General features: G+C 38.1%; 1 protein-coding gene across 3 annotated transcripts in view; it reads left to right on the forward strand.

Annotated features, from left to right (window-relative positions):
- Nucleotides 1-24296, forward strand: part of DLG2 (discs large MAGUK scaffold protein 2) — a 2046181-nt gene that overhangs the window by 1357801 nt on the left and 664084 nt on the right. For all 3 annotated transcript variants that reach the window (XM_029208176.1, XM_029208177.1, XM_029208181.1), the window contains one exon: nucleotides 10090-10140. In XM_029208176.1, the coding sequence (XP_029064009.1) occupies nucleotides 10090-10140 (51 nt within the window). The remainder of the gene's footprint in view (nucleotides 1-10089; nucleotides 10141-24296) is intronic.

A 24296-nucleotide genomic window follows, 5' to 3' on the forward strand; every position in this document is an offset into this window, starting at 1 on the left:
TTATATATTTTGGATACTAATCCTTTGTCAGTTGCTTCGTTTGCAAATATTTTCTCCCATTCTGAGGGCTGTCTTTACATCTTCTTTATGGTTTCCTTTGCTGTGCAAAAGCTTTTAAGTTTCATTAGGTCCCATTTGTTTATTTTTGTTTTTATTTCCATTTCTCTAGGAGGTGGGTCAAAAAGGATCTTGCTGTGATTTATGTCAAAGAGTGTTCTTCCTATGTTTTCTTCTAAGAGTTTTATAGTGTCTGGTCTTACATTTAGGTCTTTAATCCATTTTGAGTTTATTTTTGTGTATGGTGTTAGGAATTTCACCATACTAGGAATGAATGAAACTAGGAATGAATAGTTTCATTCTTTTATATGCAGCTGTCCAGTTTTCCCAGCACCACTTATTGAAGAGGCTGTCTTTTCTCCATTGTATGTTCTTGCCTCCTTTATCAAAGATTAGGTGACCATATGTGCGTGGGTTTATCTCTGGGCTTTCTAACCTATTCCACTGATCTGTATTTCCGTTTTTGTGCCAGTACCATACTGTCTTGATTACTGTAGCTTTGTAATATAGTCTGAAGTCAGGGAGGCTGATTCCTCCAACTCCGTTTTTCTTTCTCAAGATTGCTTTGGCCATTCGAGGTCTTTTGTGTTTCCATACAAATTGTGAAATTTTTTGTTCTACTTCTGTGAAAAATGCCATTGGTAGTTTGATAGGGATTGCATTGAATCTGTAGATTGCTTTGGGTGGTAGAGTCATTTTCACAATGTTGATTCTTCCAGTCCAAGAACATGGTATATCTCTCCATCTGTTTGTATCATCTTTAATTTCTTTCATCAGTGTCTTATAGTTTTCTGCATACAGGTCTTTTGTCTCCTTAGGTAGGTTTATGCCTAGGTATTTTATTCTTTTTCTTGCAGTGGTAAATGGGAGTGTTTCCTTAATTTCTCTTTCAGATTTTTCACCATTAGTTTATAAGAATGGAAGAGATTTCTGTGCATTAATTTTGTATCCTGCTACTTTACCAAATTCACTGATTACCTATAGTAGTTTTCTGGTAGCATCTTTAGGATTCTCTATGTATAGTATCATGCCATCTTCAAACAATGACAGTTTTACTGCTTCTTTCCCGATTTGGATTCCTTTTATTTCTTTTTCTTCTGATTGCTGTGGCTAAAACTTCCAAAACTATGTTGAATAATAGTGGTGAAAGTGGGCAAGCTTGTCTTGTTCCTGATTTTAGAGGAAATGGCTTCAGTTTTTCACCATTGAGAATGATGTTGGCCGTGGGTTTGTCAAATGTGGCCTTTATTATGTTGGGGTAAGTTCCCTCTGTGCCTACTTTCTGCAGGGTTTTTATCATAAATGGGTATTTTATTTTGTTGGAAGCTTTTTCTGCATCTATTGAGATGATCATATGATTTTTATCCTTCATTTTGTTAATATGGTGTATCACATTAATTGATTTGCATATACTGAAGAATTCTTGCATTCCTGGGATAAACCCCACTTGATCATGGTGTATGATCCTTTTACTGTCCTATTGGATTCTGTTTGCTAGTATTTTGTTGAGGATTTTTGCATCTATGTTCATCACTGATGTTGGCCTGTAGTTTTCTTTTGTGTGACATCTTTGGTTTTGGTATCAGGGTGATGGTGGTCTCGTAGAATGAGTTTGGGAGTGTTCTTCCCTCTGCTATGTTTTGGAAGAGTTTGAGAAGGATAGGTGTTAGCTCTTCTCTAAATGTTTGATAGAATTCGCCTGTGAAGCCATCTAGTCCTGAGCTTTTGTTTGTTGGAAGATTTTTAATCACAGTTTCAATTTCAGTGCATGTGATTGGTCTGTTTATATTTTCTATTTCTTCCTGGTTCAGTCTCAGAAGGTGGTGGTTTTCTAAGAATTTGTCCATTTCTCCCAGGTTGTCCATTTTATTGGCATAGAGTTGCTTGTAGTAATCTCTCATGATCCTTTATATTTCTGAAGTGTCAGTTGTTTCTTCTCGTTTTTCATTTCTAATTCTGTTCGTTTGCGTGTTCTCCCTTTTTTTCTTGATGAGTCTGGCTAGTGGTTTATCAATTTTGTTTATATCTCAAAGAACCAGCTTTTAGTTTTATTAATGTTTGCTATTGTTTCCTTCATTTCTTTTTCATTTATTTCTGGTCTGATATTTATGATTTCTTTCCTTCTGCTAACTTTGGGGTTTTTTGTTCTTCTTTCTCTAATTGCTTTAGGTGTAAGGTTAGGTTGTTTATTTGAGATGTTTCTTGTTTCTTAAGGTAGGATTGTATTGCTATAAACTTCCCTCTTAGAACTGCTTTTGCTTCATCCCATTGGTTTTGGGTCATCGTGTTTTCATTGTCATTTATTTCTAGGTATTTTTTTATTTCCTCTTTGATTTCTTCAGTGATCTCTTGGTTACTTAGCAGTGTACTGTTTAACCTCCATGTGTTTGTGTTTTTTACAGTTTTTTTCCTGTAATTGATATCGAGTGTCATAGCACTGTGGTCAGAAAAGATACTTGATACAATTTCAATTTTCTTAAATTTACCAAGGCTTGATTTGTGACCCAAGATATGATCTATCTGGAGAATGTTCCCTGAGCACTTGAGAAGAGAGTATATCCTGTTGTTTTTGAGTGGAATGTCCTATAAATATCAATTAAGTCCATCTTGATTAATGTGTCATTTAAAGCTTGTGTTTCCTTATTTATTTTCATTTTGGATGATCTGTCCATTGGTGAAAGTGAAGTTTTAAAGTCCCCTACTATTCCTGTGTTACTGTCAATTTCCCCTTTTATGTCTGTTAGCATTTGCCTTATGTATTGAGGTGCTCCTATGTTGGGTGCATAAATATTTACCATTTTTATATCTTCTTCTTGGATTGATCCCTTGATCATTATGTAGTGTCCTTCTTTGTCTCTTGTAATAGTTTTTATTTTAAAGTCTATTTTATCTGATATGAGAATTGCCACTCCAGCTTTCTTTTGATTTCCATTTGCATCTAATATCTTCTTCCATCCCCTCACTTTCAGTATGTATGTGTTCCCCGGCCTGAGGTGGGTCTCTTGGAGACAGCATATATACAGGTCTTGTTCCTGTATCCATTCAGACAGTCTATGTGTTTTGGTTGGAGCATTTAATCCATTTACATTTAAGGTAATTATTGATATGTATGTTCCTATTACCCTTTTCTTAATTATTTTGGATTTGTTTTTGTGTTTTGATTTGTTTTCCTCCTCTTGTGTTTCTAGCCTACAGAAGTTCCTTTAGCATTTGGTGTAAAACTGATTTGGTGGTGCTGAATTCTTTTAACTTTTGCTCGTCCGTAAAGGTTTTAATTTCTCCATCAAATCTGAATGAGATCCTTGCTGGTAGAGTAATCTTGGTTGTAGGCTTTCCCCTTTCGTCACTTTAAATATGTCCTGACACTCCCTTCTGGCCTGCAGAGCTTCTGCTGAAAGATCGGCTGTTAACCTTATGGGGATTCCCTTGTATGTTATTTGTTGCTTTTCCCTTGCTGCTTTTAATATTTTTTCTTTGTATTTAATTTTTGATAATTTGATTAATATGTGTCTTGGCATGTTTCTCCTTGGATTTATCCTGTATGGGACTCTCTGCACTTCCTGAACTTGATTGACTATTTCCTTTCCCATATTAGGGAAGTTTTCAACTATAATCTCTTCAAATATTGTCTCAGACCCTTTCTTCTTCTCTTCTTCTTCTGGGACGCCTATAATTCTAAAGTTGGTTCGTTTAATGTTGTCCCAGAAGTCTCTGAGACTGTCGTCAATTCTTTTCATTCTTTTTTCTTTACTCTGCTCTGCAGTAGTTATTTCCACTATTTTTTTCTTCCAGGTCACTTATCTGTTCTTCTGCCTCAGTTTTTCTGCTACTGATTCCTTCTAGAGAATTTTTAATTTCATTTATTGTGTTGTTCATTTTTTGTTTGCTCTTTAGTTATTCTAGGTCTCTGTTAAACGTTTCTTGTATTTTCTCCGTTCTGTTTCCAAGATTTTACAGCATCTTTACTGTCATTACTCTGAATTCCTTTTCAGGTAGACTGCCTATTTCCTCTTCATTTGTTTGGTCTGGTGGGTCTTTACCTTGCTCCTTCATCTGCTGCATATTTCTCTGTCTTCTCCTTTTGCTTAACTTACTGTGTTTGGGATCTCCTTTTCCCAGGCTGCAGGTTCGTAGTTCCTGTTGTTTTTGGTGTCTGCCCACAGTGGGTAAGGTTGGTTCAGTGGCTTTTGTAGGCTTCCTGATGGAGGGGACTGGTGCCTGTGTTCTGTGCTCTTGTCTTTCTGGTGGGCAGGGCTGAGTCTGGTGGTGTGTTTTGGGGTGTCTCGGAGCTTATTATGATTTTAGGCAGCCTCTCTGGCAATGTGTGGGATTGTGTTCCTGTCTTGCTAGTTGTTTGGCGTGATGCATCCAGCACTGGAGCTTTCTGGCCAGTGGGTGGAGCTGGGTCTTAGCACTGAGATGGAGATCTCTGGGAGAGCTCTCCCCGATTGGCTGGGAGGTCTCTAGTGTTCCAGTGTCCTGAACTCAGCTTTCCCACCTCAGAGGCACAGGCCTGACACCCAGCCGAAGCACCAAGACCCTGTCAGCCCCACGGCTCAGAAGAAAAGTCAGAAAAAAAGAAAAAAAACCTGATAAATAATGAACATAAAAACTTTTTCTTAATTAGTAAAATAAAAATTTTTTAAAGTAATAATAAAAAGAAAAAAAAGAGAGCAACTAAACCAATAAAGAAATCCACCAATGATAACAAGTGCTAAAAACTATACTAAGATCAACATAAACATCAGAAACAATCAGTCGCAGACAACAAACCCCAAGTCTGCAGTTGCTCCCGAAGTCCACCGCCTCAATTTTGGATGGATTTGTTGTCTGTTCAGGTATTCCACAGATGCAGGGTACATCAAGTTGATTGTGGGGATTTAATCCTCTGCTCCTGAGGCTGCTGGGAGAAGTTTCCCTTTCTCTTCTTTGTTTGCACAGCTCCCGGGGCTCAGCTTTGGTTTTGGCCCCGCCTCTGCGTGTAGGTCACCCTCAGGCATCTGTTCACGTGCAGACGGGACGGGGTTAAAGGAGCCGCTGATTCGGGGGCTCTGGCTCATTCAGGCTGGGGGGAAGGAGGAGTACGGTAGTTAGAATTGGAATGCAGGGTGAGCCTGCGGCAGCAGGGGCTGCTGTGAGGTTGCAACAGGCTGAGGTGTCCGGTGTGTTCTCCCGGGGAAGTTGTCCCTTGATCACGGGACCCTGGCAATGGCGGGCTGCACAGGCCCCCTTTGGGATTTAGATAGTGACCTGTGCTTGCACACAGGGTTCTTGGTGGCTGCAGCAGCAACGTTAGCATTTCATGCCCATCTCTGGGGTTCAGGCTGATAGACTCAGCTCATGCCTACTTCTGGAGCTCATTTAAGCAGTGCTGTGTCTTCTGTGGGCAGACAGGGAAGGCATCCCCTCTCCTCGCACACCCTGAAACAATGGTCTCTTGCCTCTTAGGCAGGTCCAGGCTTTTTCCTGGACTCCCTACCGGCTAGCTGTGGTGCACTAGCGCCCTTCAGGCTGTGTTCACACAGCCAACCCCAGTCCTCTCCCTGGGGTCTCACCTCCAAACCTGGAGCCTCAGCTCCCAGCCCCCGCCCACCCCAGTGGGTGAGCAGCCAAGCTTCTCAGGCTGTTGAGTGTTGATCGGCACCGATCCTCTGTGCGGGAATCTCACTGCTTTGCCCTCTGCACCCCTGTTGCTGTGCTCTCCTCCGTGGCTCTGAAGCTTCCCCTGCACCAACACCCCGTCTCTGCCAGTGAAGGGGGCTTCCTAGTCTGTGGACACTTTTCCTCCTTCACAGCTCCCTCCCAGAGGTGCAGGTCCCATCCCTATTCTTTTGTCTCTGTTTTTTCTTTTTTCTTTTGCCCTACCCATGTACATGGGGATTTTTCTAGCCTTTTGGGAAGGCTGAGGTGTTCTGCAAGCGTTCAGTAGGTGTTCTGTAGGAGTTGTTCCACACGTAGTTGTATTTTTGATGTATTTGTGGGGAGGAAGGTGATCTCCACGTTTTACTCCTCTGCCATCTTGAAGGTCCTCCCCCATTTTTTATTTTAAGACACTTGTCGCAGATATCTTTAAACATTGTTCACGTTCATCACTCTGCTTTATATGCTAAAACCATAAGATTCAGAGATAAGTCTTATTTACTATATCATAATCACTTATAATAAAGGGCAGAAGTAGTACATTATCTGTCATATTCTATACTACTAAGGAATCAAATATATATATACAACAAATGGTAAATAGATCTGTACAGATCTTGCATGTGGCAACAGTGGGGCTGTGGCTCGAGTCCACTTGTATATTTTGTGTATTGGATATCACACTTCTGTGAGGTTTTAATATGTTTGTGTTTGGTACCACTTTAAGGACTGTATGTTTCTTGAGAATAGGGATAATGTCGTAAAATCTTTATTTTCTCACTACCTGTCACATCACTTGGCACACTATGCATGCTCAATACTTGTTCATTGTGTGGAATTGTGTTTAGTCCTAAGAAGCCAACATTTGATATTCATGTTTTAGCATTTGTTTTCATCTGTGATATGGGAATGTATAAAAATTCATCTTACATTTTAGTATGCTGTTAATTTTAATGAAATTACAAATGTGGAAAAGAACAAAAAAATCAAAGAAATCATTACTTAAGATTCCAATTAAAGAGCATTAAAACATGGACTAGTTCACATGTGTTATTCATGAAAAACCTCTTTTCAGGACATAAAAGTAGATCTCAAATCAAATTGTATTATCACCCAGGCAGGTGGTACTATAGCACTGAAGGGAAAAAAAAAAAATCAGGGAAATTAACGTAAAGACTGTCAGAGAGAGAAAAATATATGAAAAATATTCAAAGTTTATGAAATTAGAACCTTAAATACCAAGTTTGAATTTGAGACAGTTATACTCTTGTCTTAACTTCCATATGAGGCCAGGAAGGCTACATGCCCAGAGCTATGCAGGACAATGTGTGGCATCAGTGGAAACCTACCAGCTGTCACTACATAACCATTAGGTTCAGAAAAATCAAGTATCTGAAGAAAAACATATTTCAAAACTGGGAAATTCCATCTACTTTAGTGACCCTCCATGTCTAAAATACTGCCAGTCCTCTCACTTTTCCAGGTGGAGGGGAGACTGTCAGTGACGGTCAGAGCCAGATCTGAAATAATGAGAGCCCTCACCATGCCGCTGTACAGGCTCCAAACTATCAGGATCATAAAACATTACCAGGGTGCTTAAATATCACAGGAAGTATTACTGCTCAAGAAAAAAACAAACAAACATATATAATTGGCAGTATTTTTCAGGAAGGGAATCCTTTGTGAATTAAAAGGCTTATGTTGCCAAACTAATTGGGAGTAGAGTGAGGCCACTGAGACAAGTTCAAACAATAGGCTGTCTGTAAACCACGCCCCCCCAGCAGATGATCGGAGCCGTTCACAACAGTTTTTCTTGGTTTTTCTGAATAAGAATACACGAAATTATGGCTAGGAGGGAATTACTGTTCATGCCTTTTGTCTCCTTACCACTCAGTAAGCAACCATTCTTCTAAGCAAATGTGAACAAAAAATATTTAAAGATTGTTGAATTGGTATACTCCTCTGAAAAGTTAACTAAATTTTCACAAATGTCACAGCGTACTCTTATACACCTCTGTTTAGAATGGAGGTATTCTTAGTTCTTTCTATTTCATTCTTTCCCCCAAGGTCTTTGCCAAGGGACCTTGTAGGATTTCTTATCTTAGAGGTCCTTAGGCAGAACACAGATCATGCTCTCCTAGTGACGAAACAGTAAACACTAGAACCTCTTAAATGTCTTTCCTAAATTCCAACTCTGGCTCTTATTATTCCATGTTTTTAATGCTCCTCAATTAAAGGTTGAAATATTACTTCACCTATGCTAAAATCCTTTCACTTCTTTAAAATTTCACTAAATCCTGTTGTAGTCATGGAATATTTTCTTTTAAAGGTAAGGTTACATCCTAACCTGGATGTCATCTTCCCCTCTTACAAAGAGATCCTGGATACTACTGAATTAGGCAAATGACATAATTTTCTTGGGTTGAAAACTAAAGACCCATGGAGTAAATGTAAGCCATCAATGGTTCACCTAGCTGACTGGGGAACTTCTGAATACAGATTAGGTTGTGTATAAATAATGCTTCTAGGATCTAAAAGTCAACATATATGATCATACAAATGTTCAGCAAAGATTTTGGTAGTCCCCAGCTATGCAATGTGTGTCTCTAAAATATTCTTGTCTTTTAAGCACTTCCTAACAGAATTTTCACCTCTGATATTTATTATCTGAGGCTTGTTTTCTTCTCTTTGAAGTTGTCTTTTTCTCTGCAGTTTGCAACACTTTAATAACGTGAAGGGCTCCACTCTAGAGAAGCACTGAAGCAAAGAAAGAGCTTCATGGAGCCATACTGCGAGAATTAAAACACATCACATTGACTCAGCCTTCCCTCTCTGCCTTCTCTCTGTCAACTAAAAAAAGTTATGAATAAAAAGGATTAATATGGAAACACACATATACAGGGAGTTTTGAGTTTCCTTTTGTACTTTTACGTGTGAAGAACAAAAATATGTCTATAACGTTGCTAAAGCTTAGTTCTAACATCATCAAGTTCTCTTCTCTGAGTCATTAAGTTGCTGAAGCCCAGAAAATCAAATTTGGTTTAGGGCTGTTTGATAATACAGTAACACAGTAAAATGTGATTCCCCAATTAGCTCATGTAATTAGAAAATCAAAAGCATGCTCTAAGTGGCTGGTGGACACACATAAGTAAAGTCTATTGTCATTCTTTATTATTTGCTAATGATAGTGTGATGCCTTCAATTAATGATACCATATACAAATTCCTTATGGAAGAGAACCCACAAGCGTCTGTGTTTATAAATCAGATAAATAATTTAATTACTTAGTTCAGTCATTCATTCATTCACTTTTTTCCCCTTCATCATTTCTTTTTTGCCAACCTCTATTAGGTAATGGGGCTATCTGATCCTTGCCTTCCATACAGCTCTCAATATGCGTGAACTATATTTAAATTCTTCTAAGGAAGGGACAGTAAACTGAAGTTAGAACATTACAAAAATTATGGCTTTTTGGTTGAAAATTAGATTTTTCTGGCTGATTTCTAAATGTGAATGATTTTGCCAAGACATATATAAGAAAAAAGAAACCACCTATTCAAGAATTTTCTTGCTCAGAGGTTTTGTCTGGCTGAGAAGGGCTCTGTGATAGATAAAAGTGGGAATTGAATATTTGTTAGATTATTTTAAAGTAGCTCTTCATATATTCTGTATTCATGTCTGTTGAAATCTAAGGCATATGTTATATGTTGCCTGGCTATATTTAAAATGTTTCTCTCTGTAAGTTTAAATAAACTTAAGGGTTGGTTGGATGGTGAAAATGCTTTCTTACTAGGAATTTCAAACATGTCCTGGTTTGTTCTTTTCTCATTGCTACTGAAGGCATGGTTACATGGTCCAGGGCTTCCCAACAAATATAACAAGAGGATAATGGGGATAAATTACCTGAGCTTGAACCAATAAAGAAAAGGCATTTCTTATCTGACATGGTCATTCTTAATGCTGTTTAACAGCCAGAAATGTCATGTGGTTGTGCTGCCCTTGTCACTGATTCTTTAAGGTCATATTTTAGCGTCTATTCATGGAAAATTTTAAAGATATTAGGAAATTTTTTCCCCTTGTAACTGTAACATTGCCCCTAGTTGGTTTATTCTTTGTAAACTCACAGTGCACATTTTGTATTGTTTCCTCTCCCCCAAACATCACAAAATTCTAAGGGATGCAATAAGCATTTTTTTTCTAGAGTCTCACTCATATTTTAGAATAGCTTGGATTATATTTCATTTGGATGAAAACATACAATCACAAACGTCAATAAAGTGCGGTTTATTCATAGCCAGGATGAAATTTAACCCCCTAATGTTATTTAAAATGCAGCTCTCTCCTCCTCAAAATGTATTTAATATGTCTCTCTATTTTTTTTCCTATTTACAGGTCAATGGGACAGAAATTGAATATGAGTTTGAAGAAATTACACTGGAGAGGGTAAGTAAAAAACCCAATAATCCAAAACCCTAATCTTGCATTCCACATTCTGCATCCTAATGGGTTGTCTTGTGAAAATGTGCAATTGTGTCTTATACCCTAGAAATTTCTAACAGCACTCACAATGAGAATATTAATGAAATGCTTGCAGTGGAGGGCATGGAGACAAGCAGACCGAATCACCAGAATGTTCAGTATGTAAACTACATTGCCAGGATTTGGAGAAATGAATAGAAAAGACAAATATTCAGTGAGCTTTTATGATACTCTTTTCCTGTTGTTTTCATTATACATGTTTTTCTATACATTTTAAGATATATTATAAAATATTTTCATTTATGTGATATTAATACTATCTTCATAACTACCATTACCATGCATTTTTTAGTTTAAAAAAACAAGTGATGGATTTTAAAACCTCCCCCATAGAGAAAAACATAGCGACCCTGCAGAGCTCTGCCAGTGTGTTGTCAAGACCTTGGCATGGGTTTGACAAATTAGGGAAATTCTGTGTACCATAACCCTAATATATAAAGATATTTTACAGAAGAACAAAAGAAAGGCCAAAGACCACCTAGAAAAAATAATGACTGAAAGGTATTAACAGGACATTCATCAAAAAAGAAAAGGCCAATAACATCCAAAAACCTGCTCAACCTTATTATTAAACAAAGAAAACAATGGTACTAAACAGTTTTTGTCAACCCCATTGACAAAACATTTAAAAGAAATGTTAATGTTCACTGCCATTGAGTGGGCCTGGAATTGGAGTAGCCATGAAAGAGCAGTTTAGAAACATGGATCAAAAGCTTTAAAATGGACACTTTTTGACCCAAGAGTTATACTTATAGAAATACACAAGTCTACAAAGAATGTTCACATTGGTATTGTTTATAATAGTGAAGACTGAAAAAGCCAAGTATTTAATAATACATTATTATATGTCCACATAACAGAAAATTGAGTTATATTAATAGTATTTTAGAAAAAATATTTAATTACAAGGATAGGCAGTCCAACCAGACTCTATTATTAAATTAAAAATCAAGTTTAAAAATGACATTTAAATATAATCCAATAAACACAAATAAAGCTATATATGAATAATACACATTCACAACTATGTACATAAAGCCTGGAAGAATATACACCAAAATGTTAAAAGTGGTTAACTCTTCTTAAGGATTTTTGGGTAGTTTTTAGTTACTTCTTTTTGTTTATATTTATTTCCTACACTTTCCATAATAAACATGTAATACACATATATTAAAAAATAAAAATGTAAGTATTTTTCCTAAGCTATCATTCAAGCATGAAGTCAGACTCTAGATCTACATTTACACGTATTTTTCCTTTTCAGTTTACTGATAATTCACTTTCCTGAGTCAGGGAATTTCTCACTTCCAGCGTAAATTTTATTGTGAGTGGCTTTAAAAGGAAATTTACATTAAAAGTTAAGAGTTTGACAGATGGGTTCTTTAAAACTTCCATTATGAACTTTGATAGAATTTTAAAGGCAGGTTAAATGGAGAAAAGTGAGGTTTGTGGAAAATTAGCTTCAATGAGAAAAGAGAAGACATTTCTCCTTCTAAATTACTAATCTTCTCTCTGGAATTAGCTACATAACTTGTGGGATGCAGTGCAAAATGAAAACGTGAGGCCCTTGTTTAAAAACTAGTAAGAATTAAAAGATGGCAACAGCAGGAGCCTTCTAAATGTAAGACCTTGTTCAACTACACAGATCTCATTCTTATGGGGCCAACCTCTCTGCCTCGGAACTAAAACGCCATTTAGTTACCCTGGCTTTACAGGTCAGAAATAGTTAGAAGCTAACATAGGTGTGAGGTAGAACATTCTCTAGGAGTCAGACAATTGTGGGTTCTAGTATGTGTTCTGATGCTTACTTGCTTCATGAGACAGCTTGCCACCTCACTTCCTTTACTTCCTGCCCTAGGGTTCCTGATCACACTCTGAACCTTGTGGTGCCCGTTAGCTGTACCCCCTCCAGGACCTCTGTGTCAAGCATCATCTTCTCAGAACACCACCTCCTCTCTGCCCTTAACATTTATTCTACTGCCCCCACTCCAAAAATTCTTCACCCCCATTGGGACCTCGAGTTATTGATTTCACCATTTACCTCCTGTTTTCACCCTTCTTTATGCCCTCCCCTTCCTCCTCCCCTATAGCATATGTTTCCTGGTCCCATCACTCTAATTCTCCTTCTCGCACGCTCAACATTTTTTTTTCCTCTCTCTTTTTTTGTGTTCATCCAGCAAACTCTCAGCCCTTGTTAATCTACCCTGGTTAGACCTACACCTTCCTACTTACTCCATGCCAGCACCTGTGTAACTGAACATAGCTAGAGGAGCACCTAGTCATCTCACTTTAAATTTATAGCCATTGGTTTCAAATGAACGCTCAAAACACCCAAGCAATTCTTATACATTTCTTTAGAAGAATCACTTTCTCTTTCTCTGGGACAAAAGTTTCATATCTCATTTGCTTCCCTCAAATCTCAAACACTCCCTCCCTCATCCTCACTCTTAACTATTGATCTCTCTTCATATGGCCTTGAGAAAATCCAAGCAATCAAATGAACACCACCTTACTTTCCTACCACCAGGTCCACTAGTATGCTCTCCCCGTTACAATGAAAGAATTTTCCCTGCTGCTTTCCAAGGCCAGCTCTTCACCTGTGACCTGGTCTCCATAACCTCTTATCCATTTAAGGACTTTGCTTCTGGAGTTTTCTCCTCTCTCTCCTGCAATATCAGTTTCTCTCTTGCTTTTTCCCAGATAAATTTAATTTAGACATGATGTAATATCTCTCATCTTAAAGAAAAAGTATGTCCCTTCACCCAATGTTCCCCACCCCCATTATTGCCTCATTACTCTATTTTGCTTAACCAAAAATCTAGGGAATTGTCTATTTGCATCAACTCCACTTTAGTACCTCCTTTTCTTATTTTAACCTGTTTCGTGTTTTCATCCTCACAGTAGTCCTAAAGCAGTCCCTATCAGAGTCACAGCAGGTTCCATCTTGCTAAATACAAGCATCAGTTCTCAGTCCTAACTGACTTCTCAGCAGCATTTGATGCAGCTCTCATTGCCTTCTTCCTCAAAGATGTTAATTTCTTAGCTTCCAAAACAAAACACTCTCCTGTTTATTTACCATGTCTTCAGTGCCCTTTCTCAGTCTCCTCACCAGCTCTTCCTCTAATTGTTGGAACACTCCAGAAACCCAGTGCACAGACCTCTCCGTAATCTCTCCTCATTCCCTTGGTGATTTCATCCAGACCCATGGCTTTAAATACCAACTATCAACTTCAGATTCCCAAATCTGAAGTCATGACCTCTCTCTCACATTCCAGATGTGTACAGCTAGCTGTCCAGCTGGCATCTCTCCTGAACATTAAGAAGATCTTCTAAACTTGATATATTCCTAACAGAATTCATGATCTCCCTGCACTCACTATCCTTAGGGCCAAAGCTGCTTCTACCCTAATATTCGTCATCTTAACTAATTGGCTTTATTATTTTCCTTGTAATTCAGGCCCCCCCCAAACAATAATAATATCTAAGAGTCTTGTATAATTACTCTTTCCCCTCCGTATCCAGAACAAGTCCTACTGGTGCTACCATAAAAATATATTTCAAAATCAGTTGCATCTTACCACCTGCTCTGCTGAATCCTGGCACAGATCAATATCATCCCGTGCCTGAACCACTGCAACAACCTCTACTTTGCCCATTCTTCTCCACAAAGTAGCCAGAGTAACCTTTTTCAAAATATAAATCAGATCCTACCACTTTCATTCCTAAAACCCTCCGAGAGGTGATAATTACACTCATTATCATCACCTACAAGGCTTTATACTAATCTGACCTCTGCTTCTCTCTCCAATATTATGCCCTAACCATCAGCTTCTAGAACATTTCACTTCAGCCATACTGACTTTCTCATCAGTCCTCAAATGCCAAGCTTTTCTCAACTCGAGGCCTTTATATATGGTATTCTATATGCCTGGGAAAGTCTCCTGTCAGCTCTTCATAAGGTTTGCTCATGTCATCGTTTAAATGTCAACTCAAATGTCTCCTTCTCAGAAAAAATGTTTCCTCTGTACCCCATTTAAAGTAGTGCCAGCTTCCCTATCACACTTTTTTCCTTTTCATAGCTTTATTCTTTTATAATTATACTTACTAATATCTGAAATTTATAGTACTTATTATTGTTTACTTTGTTAACATCTATGCCCCCCCTAAATGTATACTATATATAAATATATAGTCAACTCTATATCCAATTTGCCTAGAACAGTATCTGGAATGTAGTATGCATTCGGTGACTATTTGGTGGGTGATTGGATTATGCCTGTGCTCTGCCTCTAAGTACAGTGAAGTAGAGACACGTGGCCTATGTTTGACTCCTGTCTCTATCACTTGCTGGTCAAGTTACTGTGAGTTGAATGCTTAACCTTTCTGTGCCTCAGTTTCTCCATCTGAAAATGAGGCTAAGGTATTTGTATTCACCTCCCAGGACTCTTGTGAGTATTACATGAGTTAAGATAAAGGTTTAGAATAGCATGCATCATAATTATTCTTAACATTTCCATTATGCTAATGTGGTAGTTGTCACAAGTGTTATTTATCAGGATCGATGTGGAGCTTAAAACCTAGCTTCCCAGTGTCAGTGAACAATTTACATTAATCTAACAAGAACTCCTTTCATACCAGCTTTCCCTTTTTTTTTCCTTTTTTCTTCCCCAGTGACTTGGTTAGATGTCAGACATCCAATGATGAAGTTATGGTCTTTGCAGCTTACACTTTTTCTACACTCCACCTCTATAACATTTAATTTAGCAATAAACTAACCCCCTTTAGTAACATCCCTGTGAGGTGGATATTGCTAACTTCATTTAACACATTAGGACACTCATAATTTAAATGAGTTTAAATTAAACTCAGAAATTAACTCACTTGTCAAAAGTCACAATCTTAGTAAAAATGGAACTAGGATTCAGCCCCATACCCAACAGACATGAAAACCTAAGCTCATTGCCACTAAGTTAAACTGCACCAAATTAAGCTCAAGTGTTTTTTCTCCAAGAAACTTTTCTTGACTTCCCCTCTTAGGAAAGGTGCCCCTTCATAAATTAACACAAGGAGAGAATTTCTCACACTAAGTGATGAATAAAATGTCTTTCCACTGATCTGTGAGTTCTCTGATGGAAGGAATTTTATTCTAGTGTTCTTTATATTACTATGATGATATAAAAAGAAAAGGGAAAGCCACTGGACAATTTGAGGACAAGCTGATGACTCCTCTCCTAGAGCATCACTGGTCAATGCATTGACCACTTGCCACACATGGTGAATCCCACACATGTCTTCTGTACATTTAGGTGTTGAACACTTTCTGAACAAGGGCATTGGGCACAGTCCTTGTTTCATAAAATTTCACCACCTGGGGGAGGACACAGAGAAGTAACTAGGCAGAAACCATAAAGAAGAACAGAATGCTGTGGCTACCTGGCCCAGAATGGAGTATGTCCCTGAGGCATTATACATGAGCTTGGGTTAAGAAAGGTGAGAGGAAGCTAGCCATGGAGAAGGGAGTAGAAGCAGAGGGCCTCTCAGGAAACGGCAAGTGCAAATGTTCAAGGGTCCATGGAAGAGTAACATGCTGAAGGAACTGCAAGTAGTTCAAGATGACTGACTGCATTTCAAGGTATGAAGTAGGACTCGGAGAGAGAGAGACCAGGCTGGAGAGATGGAGAGGACTTGGAATATAGATGCCTTGGATAACATTTAAACTTAAATTTTAAATTTTATCTTGAAGGCAGTAGAGAGCCTTTGGAGAATTTTAAGCAGAAAAAGTGACATAATCATACTTGTGGTTTCAAAAGATCACTTTAGCTGCAATATTGGGTGTACATTTCATGGGATTCAGGAGATGATGCAGGTATGCCATTTAAGACATATAATTAATGGCTAAATTCTGTCAATGGTGATGAAAGAGGAGATGATTCAAAATATGTTAAGAATGTTAGAAGAACAGATTCTGATGTTTTGTAGGATGGGAAAATGCTAGAGAGAGTAAGGAACTCAAAGATGCCTAGACAGTAATCCAAGAAATTCATTAACACAATCTGGGCCTCTCAGCGATGGACACCTGTGATATTTCAAGCCTTTCTGACACCCTCAGCTCTTGTGACATTAATAAAGGTAGCTGAGTATAAAGTTCATGCCTCTGAGTGACTTATCCATTATCCATATATGAAGTTAATAGGTTACGTACCCCTAACATGATTTGTATCAAGAGAAGCTAGTTGACCCAGCATGGATAATAGATTCATCATGCCTTCATAACCCTGACCAACATGCATGTCTGCAATTTAGCAGAGATGTTGAAGTGCCTATCTGACCATCTGCCAACCCCTACCCCCAGCCTCTAAAAAAAAAGAACATTTGCAGTGCTTTCCTGACAGCTGCACAATTTATGACCACGTGACACTATACAAATGTTCTGTCTGACAAGTCAGGGATATTCTTTTGCAATTTAAAAAAAAAATCAAAGAGCTGAGCCATCTTCCCAAATATAAATCATTGACTTTTGTTACTTATTATTTGACCCGTGATAAAATAAACAGATTTATAGGGCAGAGAAAAGTGACTGATTTATTGCACCCTACAAATTCCTACAGATGAACCGAGTTTGGGGTATAAGGTGGGTAATATGGGAATTTTTTAAACAGTATTTGTGAACCGCAGGTAAGAAGTGACCCATTAAAGTTGTCTACTGATGGACTTTCCAGACTCATCCAGGTATCAAATTAGTTAGAAATTCATTGGATGTCTGAATCACTTAGGCCAAATTTATTTATCTCACACTATTGGGTTTTCATGAAGATGAAAATTCCTAAATTCAAATGGAATTAAGGGTCTATTGCTTCAAGTAATGTAGAGGCTTTAGGGTTTCTAAATGTCTGATTTTTTTCTGGGTCTCTTTAGCTATTTCAAATTAGTAGTAACAGGAACAACAAGCCAGAGTCCTGAAGGTATTTGAGGGGGTTTCATATAGTCAGCTGTAGCACAGTCGTATTCTATTTTAGTTAAAGAATTTTTAATGCTAGATAATTTTCTTAAATTTTATGTATTTCCAATTATCAGTGTATATTTTAGTGTGTTTGAAATATATGCACACATATGTCTATTTAAGGACATAGATACCATCCAAACCTAAGTGTGTATTTAGATATAAAAACATTTAATATGTATGAATTTTGATCGAAGTTTTATTGGCTTTGTGGAAGGTATTGCAGGATTTGTAGAACAAAAGTAGATTCACATAAGCAGTAAAAAGAAGCACAGTCTTTGAACTCAGACCTTATTTTGAATCCAGAATCAGCCACTTTCTATGTGACCTTGAACAAGTGGCAACCTGTTAAGCCTCAGTTTTCTTCATGATGAATGCGACACTGATATCTATTTTTTTACAGCATTGCTGTGAAAAATAGAAATAACATATGTAAAATGCCTAAAATAGTTCATAGAACAGCATAGATTCTCAGTATTATTAGTTTTTATAAAGTGAATACTCACACCTTTATCTAAGCCTCATTATTTTTAAAGATGTCACTGTTGGTATAACTTCAGGCTATGATTCTAGGGCTAAGTCAAGTGGCAAATGTATGCTTTCCTTTCGTGTGGACGTGTGTGTGTGAGAGAGAGAGAGAGAGAGAGAGAGAGAGACTGTATTTATGGTAAATGATAAGCTTCTTAAGTAATCTCCAAAATGTATGTGTGCCCAATCATCAATGTGTTTTTTAAGCATGTTAAGTATATAAAAGGAGTCTGCCCTGAGTTTGCAGCCATAGCTTCCTCTAGAATAACCCCACACTATTCGTAGCTCTAGCTTCCCTTCTTTGTTAGCTCACAAAAATTTAGTTCCCAGCTAGACAAGCAGTCACAGTGTTTTCAGTAGCTTCAGGCTCTGATATTTGCTTCAGGTGCTCTAATACCTCCTTAAAATATTTTGTAGAGATATAGTGAGCCGCTCTTCTTTTTGTTTGCACAGTACAACTTGCAAGAAGAACATCCTCCTTTGGGGGAACTGCTCCTTGCCCCGTTCCAACCACATCATTCCGGGACCACCTGCCACTTACAGTACCCATGGTCATACAGTTGACTGGTCTAGTGCTACTTATTGGAATTACCAGGCAAGCTAGTAAAAACTTAATACAGATACCTGAGCCGTGCCCTAGACCACATAAATCAGAGCCTCAGGAGTGTGGAACATGAGAAATCTTGACTTTTAAAACTTTTCTTAGGGATTTGATGTACAGTTTACAGACTGATACCTGAGCCAAACTGAGCCAATAAGAGTGCTCCTCAGGATTTTTCACCCTGGAGTTTGGGGGATGAGAGGTGCTGCATTCCAACTGGGGAGTATAGCTGTGAGATGTGAGGTGTAAGAGTGGCTGCCATATGAATTTCCTGCCTCATGGAGTAAGCTCATCTGAGAAAATGAGGCTTCCTGCTGAGAGAGCCAGAGACAGAAGATAACAAAGAGGGAGAGAAAGAGAGAGAAAGAACTGGCAGCATCCAATTTCTACGTTATATCTGTCCTAAAGACCCAACCAGACAGCCACTCTGTTTCCAGTGGCTAGATGAGCCCTTCCCTTAAATTCTTCTTAGCCAGACTAGTTCAAATCCATCATCCATAACTTGCCAACGAGTGGACTTATACAAATGTATCTTGGTGTTGTATTTTAGTTATCACTGTGTGGAAGTTGTTGAATAGGTCCTGTCCTAGGCTCATGCTGCCATAGCCTGTCCTCAAAATAAATGTCACCTTGCTTAGATGTATCTTCTCTAAATTCTAATTGTGCCTCTTACCGCTGAGGTAAGTTCATAAAGCAAAGCTCTCCGGTAGAGAATGTTTTTGGCAGGTTGCAATAAACCTTAATACCCCAAAGCTTACACATACCATCCCCTTTAATGTAACCCATTACTGTGTTTCAACTCCCAGAATTAAAGAACAATTTTTAAAAAGTGGCAAGTAAAGAGAATGCCTAGTGACAGGTCTATGAACTTAGGTCTCTACTGTCTAGAAACTTTTCTGGTTTGGAAACTAGCAAGTTTTTGTACATGTTTGCAGTGTTAACCATTGGCCTCAGATTTCAGAAAAAAATTGACTGTTAGAAATATGGTTTACAGACGTTTGGGTGGGTCATTAATCTAACTTTTCTTTAGATGTAAGCATCAAAGTCTCAGGATTGAAGATCACCTGGTAAACATACTTCAAAGGCCTGATATAGATGAATTGGCACAAAATGCATTTAGCTGAAATTCAGCTGCTGTCTCCAGCCTTCTCCATTTTCTTTATACCTCCCAACTGAGTTATCTCCCTTCTTTCACCCCACACACTGTCAGCAGAGCATTAACAAGTGCTCTCTCCAGTTCCTTAGTCTGAGCCTTAGTGCCCTCACATCATCTAAACTGACCAGTATATTTTCTTCTGCAAGCCACTTGTTATACTGTCACCCCTATCTTTTTTCAACATGGCTCTTGATTATTACAAGCACATCTGATGCTAGTATAATGGTACTTCTAAAGCTAACAGCTTTAAGATGAAATCTACAATGGAAAGACTTGGACGGAAATGACAAAGCTCCATTGTTCCCAATTGAGTTTTCTAATCAGAGTAGATCTATTTTCCTGACTTGTATCAATGAGGTGTGGATAGTTAAGGAGGTTTGGCAAGGAAAGCTCTAACTCAGGGATGCCCTGAGACTTCAGAATCCTGATGGAGGTACTAGACCCTGAGACTACTGGAAAGCAAAGACCCAAGAGGCAATACAGTACGGGGGCCCAGCAATCACACCTGAGTCACTAAACACTAGATCTTGAGAACTGAAAAGCTGGGGATTTTATTACTTGCAGCTGAACAAACTCTGAGTGATATAGCTCTGTAGGTCAGCTGTCAGGCTAGTAGCAAATATAAACTGAGTCACTCTTAGTGCTTTTTTTTCTCAAACACTTGAACCACCTCCAGAATTATCACATAGTTCTATGGCCTTATACAGTGACAACACAACCTACACATTGTTTGGCCATGTTTCCTCAGAGGTGACTGCTGCAACACCCATAGTTCCTCTCTGAGTTGTCCCTTTCAGTCTGTCAGTTTCTGCTACACCTTTCCAGTATAGTGGACATTTGTCAGTTATCTACCCATTTCATTCTTTTCACCCCTTCCCTTTTGCTAACTGTGCCCAGATTTTAGTTCAGATGTCTGCCTTCTCCCACACAACCCATGTACTGTGATGGAAGGTAAAGTGACTCTGAACTCAAGGGGTAGGTCCTTATTGATTTAAGCCAGTGAGCACTGATAGAGGCCCTTAGCCTCCATCAGTGGTGACTGTGCAACCTACTCCAGTACAATCACAGTGAATTCTTTGACTCTTGCTTATAATTCTGAGACAGAAACCCACTCTTTTCCGCGGTCATGAAGTGATGGAGCCTATAGCTCAGGTAGTAGCTTGGAGCCATTTTATGACCAGAAGAGGATTCCAGCTTTAGAATGAAGTACCATTTTAGATGGCAGAGTAGGTAAACAGGGTAGAAAACAGTCTTGGTGACATCTTGAGACCATGAAGCAAACCATCTCTGAAGCACTCCTTCTGAATTTTTGTTAATCTCCTTTATTGTGTTAGCCAGTTTAAATTGTGAGTCTTGTTACTTGCAACAAAACAAATCCTAAATTATATAAAGGGGTCATGAGACTCTTTAGCAAACTGTTTAGGGCCCCATCTTCTTAGACATGCCTCAAAATCATTTATCTTTGAAAATTATTCTTTCTCCCTTCTTATTCCAGTTCAGTGAATCTGTCCCCACCCTGCCCCCCTCCCCATTGGGGAAGCCTCACGCTAATTCCCTCTGCAGAGGACTCCTCTCCCCCCTTTTACTTCCTCCAAAAACCCTTTAATTTCTTCAAAGGGCTTAGGTTTTTGGAAACAAAAGCAGGGAGATCTTTGCAGGCTGCTTCTGATTTCAACTCCCTCTTACCTCCCTCTACAATGAATAACTGCTTTAATGGGGAGAAAGGAAAAGGAAAAATACAGGGAGAAGAAAAAAATACTAGTATCTCAAAATAGAGATACATAGTAGGAAAACTGAAAGTTATTTCAAGCATTTGAGAAATGATTAGAACTAGTTGATTTAAAAGCTTATATTTTATCTACTTAGCTTGATGCATTTTTATACTTTCAAATTATCTATCCTTTGGAGAAACAAAATGTACGTAGTATGAAAATTTTCATAGACACCAGATCCTCCAAGATGTATTACCTAGTTTTATAGTTTAAAAATGTTCGGTCTGTATAGACTCAGCATAAATTAAACAAAGCACATTTAGTCATTGAGAAGAATGTCACCTTGCATTTAATTCAGGATCACCAACTAGGTTCTATTCCTATTATTGCTCTTCACACCCTTACTAGTTTTGCCTGAGAAGCTCTCACTCAAAACCCAGCCTATGTGTTACCTCCTCTGAAAAGTGTTGTCAGGTTCCCCAGTCAGAGTTAGCTTATCCATCCTTTTCATCACCTCAGGGCTTTCTCATCGTCCCCTGTGTTCATATCCTGTCTACCTTTTATATAAATTTTGAGGCCCTTAGAAGCTAAAATCCTTTTAATTTGGCATTTTACATCTGGCTGTTTTTAATCACTAGAATAACAAAGTATATCACTAACAGAATCACTAGAAGAATATGTAAGTCTTTTGACAAGATGTAGAGATTTGATTCTCATCCTGATTGTGTGTATACACATACATAATATATATATATACACATGCACATACATATATAAATTTTATGTACATTTTGTGATGTATACATTTCTTTCATGTATTTGTATTTACATGTGTTTGTAGATGGATGGATAGATGATAGACAGATAGACAGACAGATAGGATCTTCTTTTAAGCCAGAGCCGATGTTCATGCTCTTACTAATGCTGGTGCCACACTAAGTGTATCAACATCATTTATTGAAATTTTAGCTTTGTATGTTACTTACTCTTTTTTGGTTATCTCAAATCTTAGCAATTAGTCTACTACATAAGTTGTAGGGCCTCTCTTTTACAGAGAAGCAAACTGTAGGTCAACGAAGTTAAGGCATCTATCCATGGTCACAAAGCTAGTATATGGCAGAGCTGGTTGATTGGTCTTCAGTCGCTATGAGGTGCCATCAGTAAGCATGGAAAATATGGAAGACATTTTGGAGTAAAATATTCTCAGACCTGCCATGATATATATTAAGATTACCTTTAAGGTTTATACATTTATCAAAAGGAAACACTAAGCCGAATGGCAAAATGGCTTAGGCTACCATCAGAAGGCTGAAAGCAGCTTCAAGCAAAAGACAAAGACAGTCATAGGTGGACGGAGATGCCTTTATTTCTCTGTAGGATTATTTCTTAATGTTTGAGAAATAAGCCACACCCATCTCCCCTGATTTACTTAAACTTTTACTCAAAGCTCAGTAATGCTACCCTAACTTGGGAAAAACAGCAACAAAAATGATACCACATCTTGCAAATTTAGCGCTCTTCTGCTTCAAGAAATCCAATTCAAGCAGTGTTCCAATTGTGCTTTTAAAACTTTCCTCTTGAAAATATATCCCGGTTTTACCAAGCTAAAATTGGTGAGGTTGGTAGTTCTACTATGCATACAGTATTATTATTTCATTCAATTGATATACACATTCTGATACATCTCATACTTTAAGACTACTTCATTATTTCCAATTTTTTTTTTCAGATATGTCTTTTCATCCTTTAAACTACCCTGTGAATTAGGAAAAGAAAACTTGCCGCTCCTCATTTTGCAAATGAGGATGCGAAGGCTCAGAAAATGTTGCCATAGGTTTCCCAAGGTCACTCAATACAGAGCAAAGACTGGTCTAAATCACATCTTTAACTTCCAGCCTTGCTCTTTTGTCTCCAGCTCTTGCTGTTTGGGTTTTGTTTTAACAGCAAACAAATCCAAATAATTGGCCTATTCAGGTAGAACAGACTAAAAATATCAAAATGTGGTCATTAATTTCTGAAACTAAGAGATCAGAAGAAAAGTTTCTCTCATGTCAAATTGGATTTTACATCACCCCAAATCACTTAAACTTGCTTTTCTTAAAGCAACTATCATAAATGTTTAGGCTGATGAGAAGCACTTCCGAATACCAAGTTTTTATCTTCCACTGCCAGTAAGTGGGAAAAACCCTTTAACCCTCTAAAGTTTGAACATCACTGTTTAATATTTCTTATATTGATTTGAATTCTCTTTTAGTAATTTCTTCCAAACTATTTTAACAACATAACAAAGTATTTCAAATGTGGGCTTTACGGCCGTTTAGCCGAAGATCAAACTGTGGCTTTACCACTTACCAACTTTGTGAATGGGACCAAAGTCACTGAGCCTGTCTGTACCTCAGTATACTCATCTGTAAAATAGGGATGATAATGATACCTCTCTCATAGGGTTGTTGTGAAGACTAAATGTGTTCATAAATATAAAATGAGGTACTTAAAACAGTGCCTGGCCCTAATACGTACTATATAAGAGCTCGTTATTATTATTATTACTGGTCTAGTTCTCTTCGTGTGAGAGGCCTTGAATTTTAACAAAAAAGAAATCAACATCTACTTTGTCTTCTGCAGAATCACCGCTACTCCCCTATTTCTTTAATTATTTCCTACACAGTCTTCTTCCTCTGCCAATGCTCCTGATTATTACCTTCCTTCCTAAAATTTTCTTTCTTTCTACAGATGTGCATCGATTGTGATGCCCGGAATTCATGCTTTGTTCACTCAACAAGCATTAATTGAGCATCTCTTCTGTGACAGGTGTATCAGAGGCTGTGAATAAGTGAGAGGTGAGATAGTCTCTGCCCTCAGAGAGCTTAAGAGGCAGTAATGGAGACAGACAGGTGAATGAGAGTCATTACCGCAGGGAGATCTATTTACTACTGTGGAGTGTTGACCAGGCTTGTCATCTTCTTGTTTTATACAACTATCTATGACATAAGCCTGAAAAGAAGAAAAGTGCTTTTCATACTTTCCTGTGGTAAAATGAAAACCCAGAGGCCTTTGCGCTGA

Source organism: Monodon monoceros, unplaced genomic scaffold (genome assembly GCF_005190385.1).
Source record: "Monodon monoceros isolate NGI ecotype Baffin Bay Population unplaced genomic scaffold, NGI_Narwhal_1 Super_Scaffold_7, whole genome shotgun sequence".
In the NCBI taxonomy this organism is placed as follows: Eukaryota; Metazoa; Chordata; class Mammalia; order Artiodactyla; family Monodontidae; genus Monodon; species Monodon monoceros.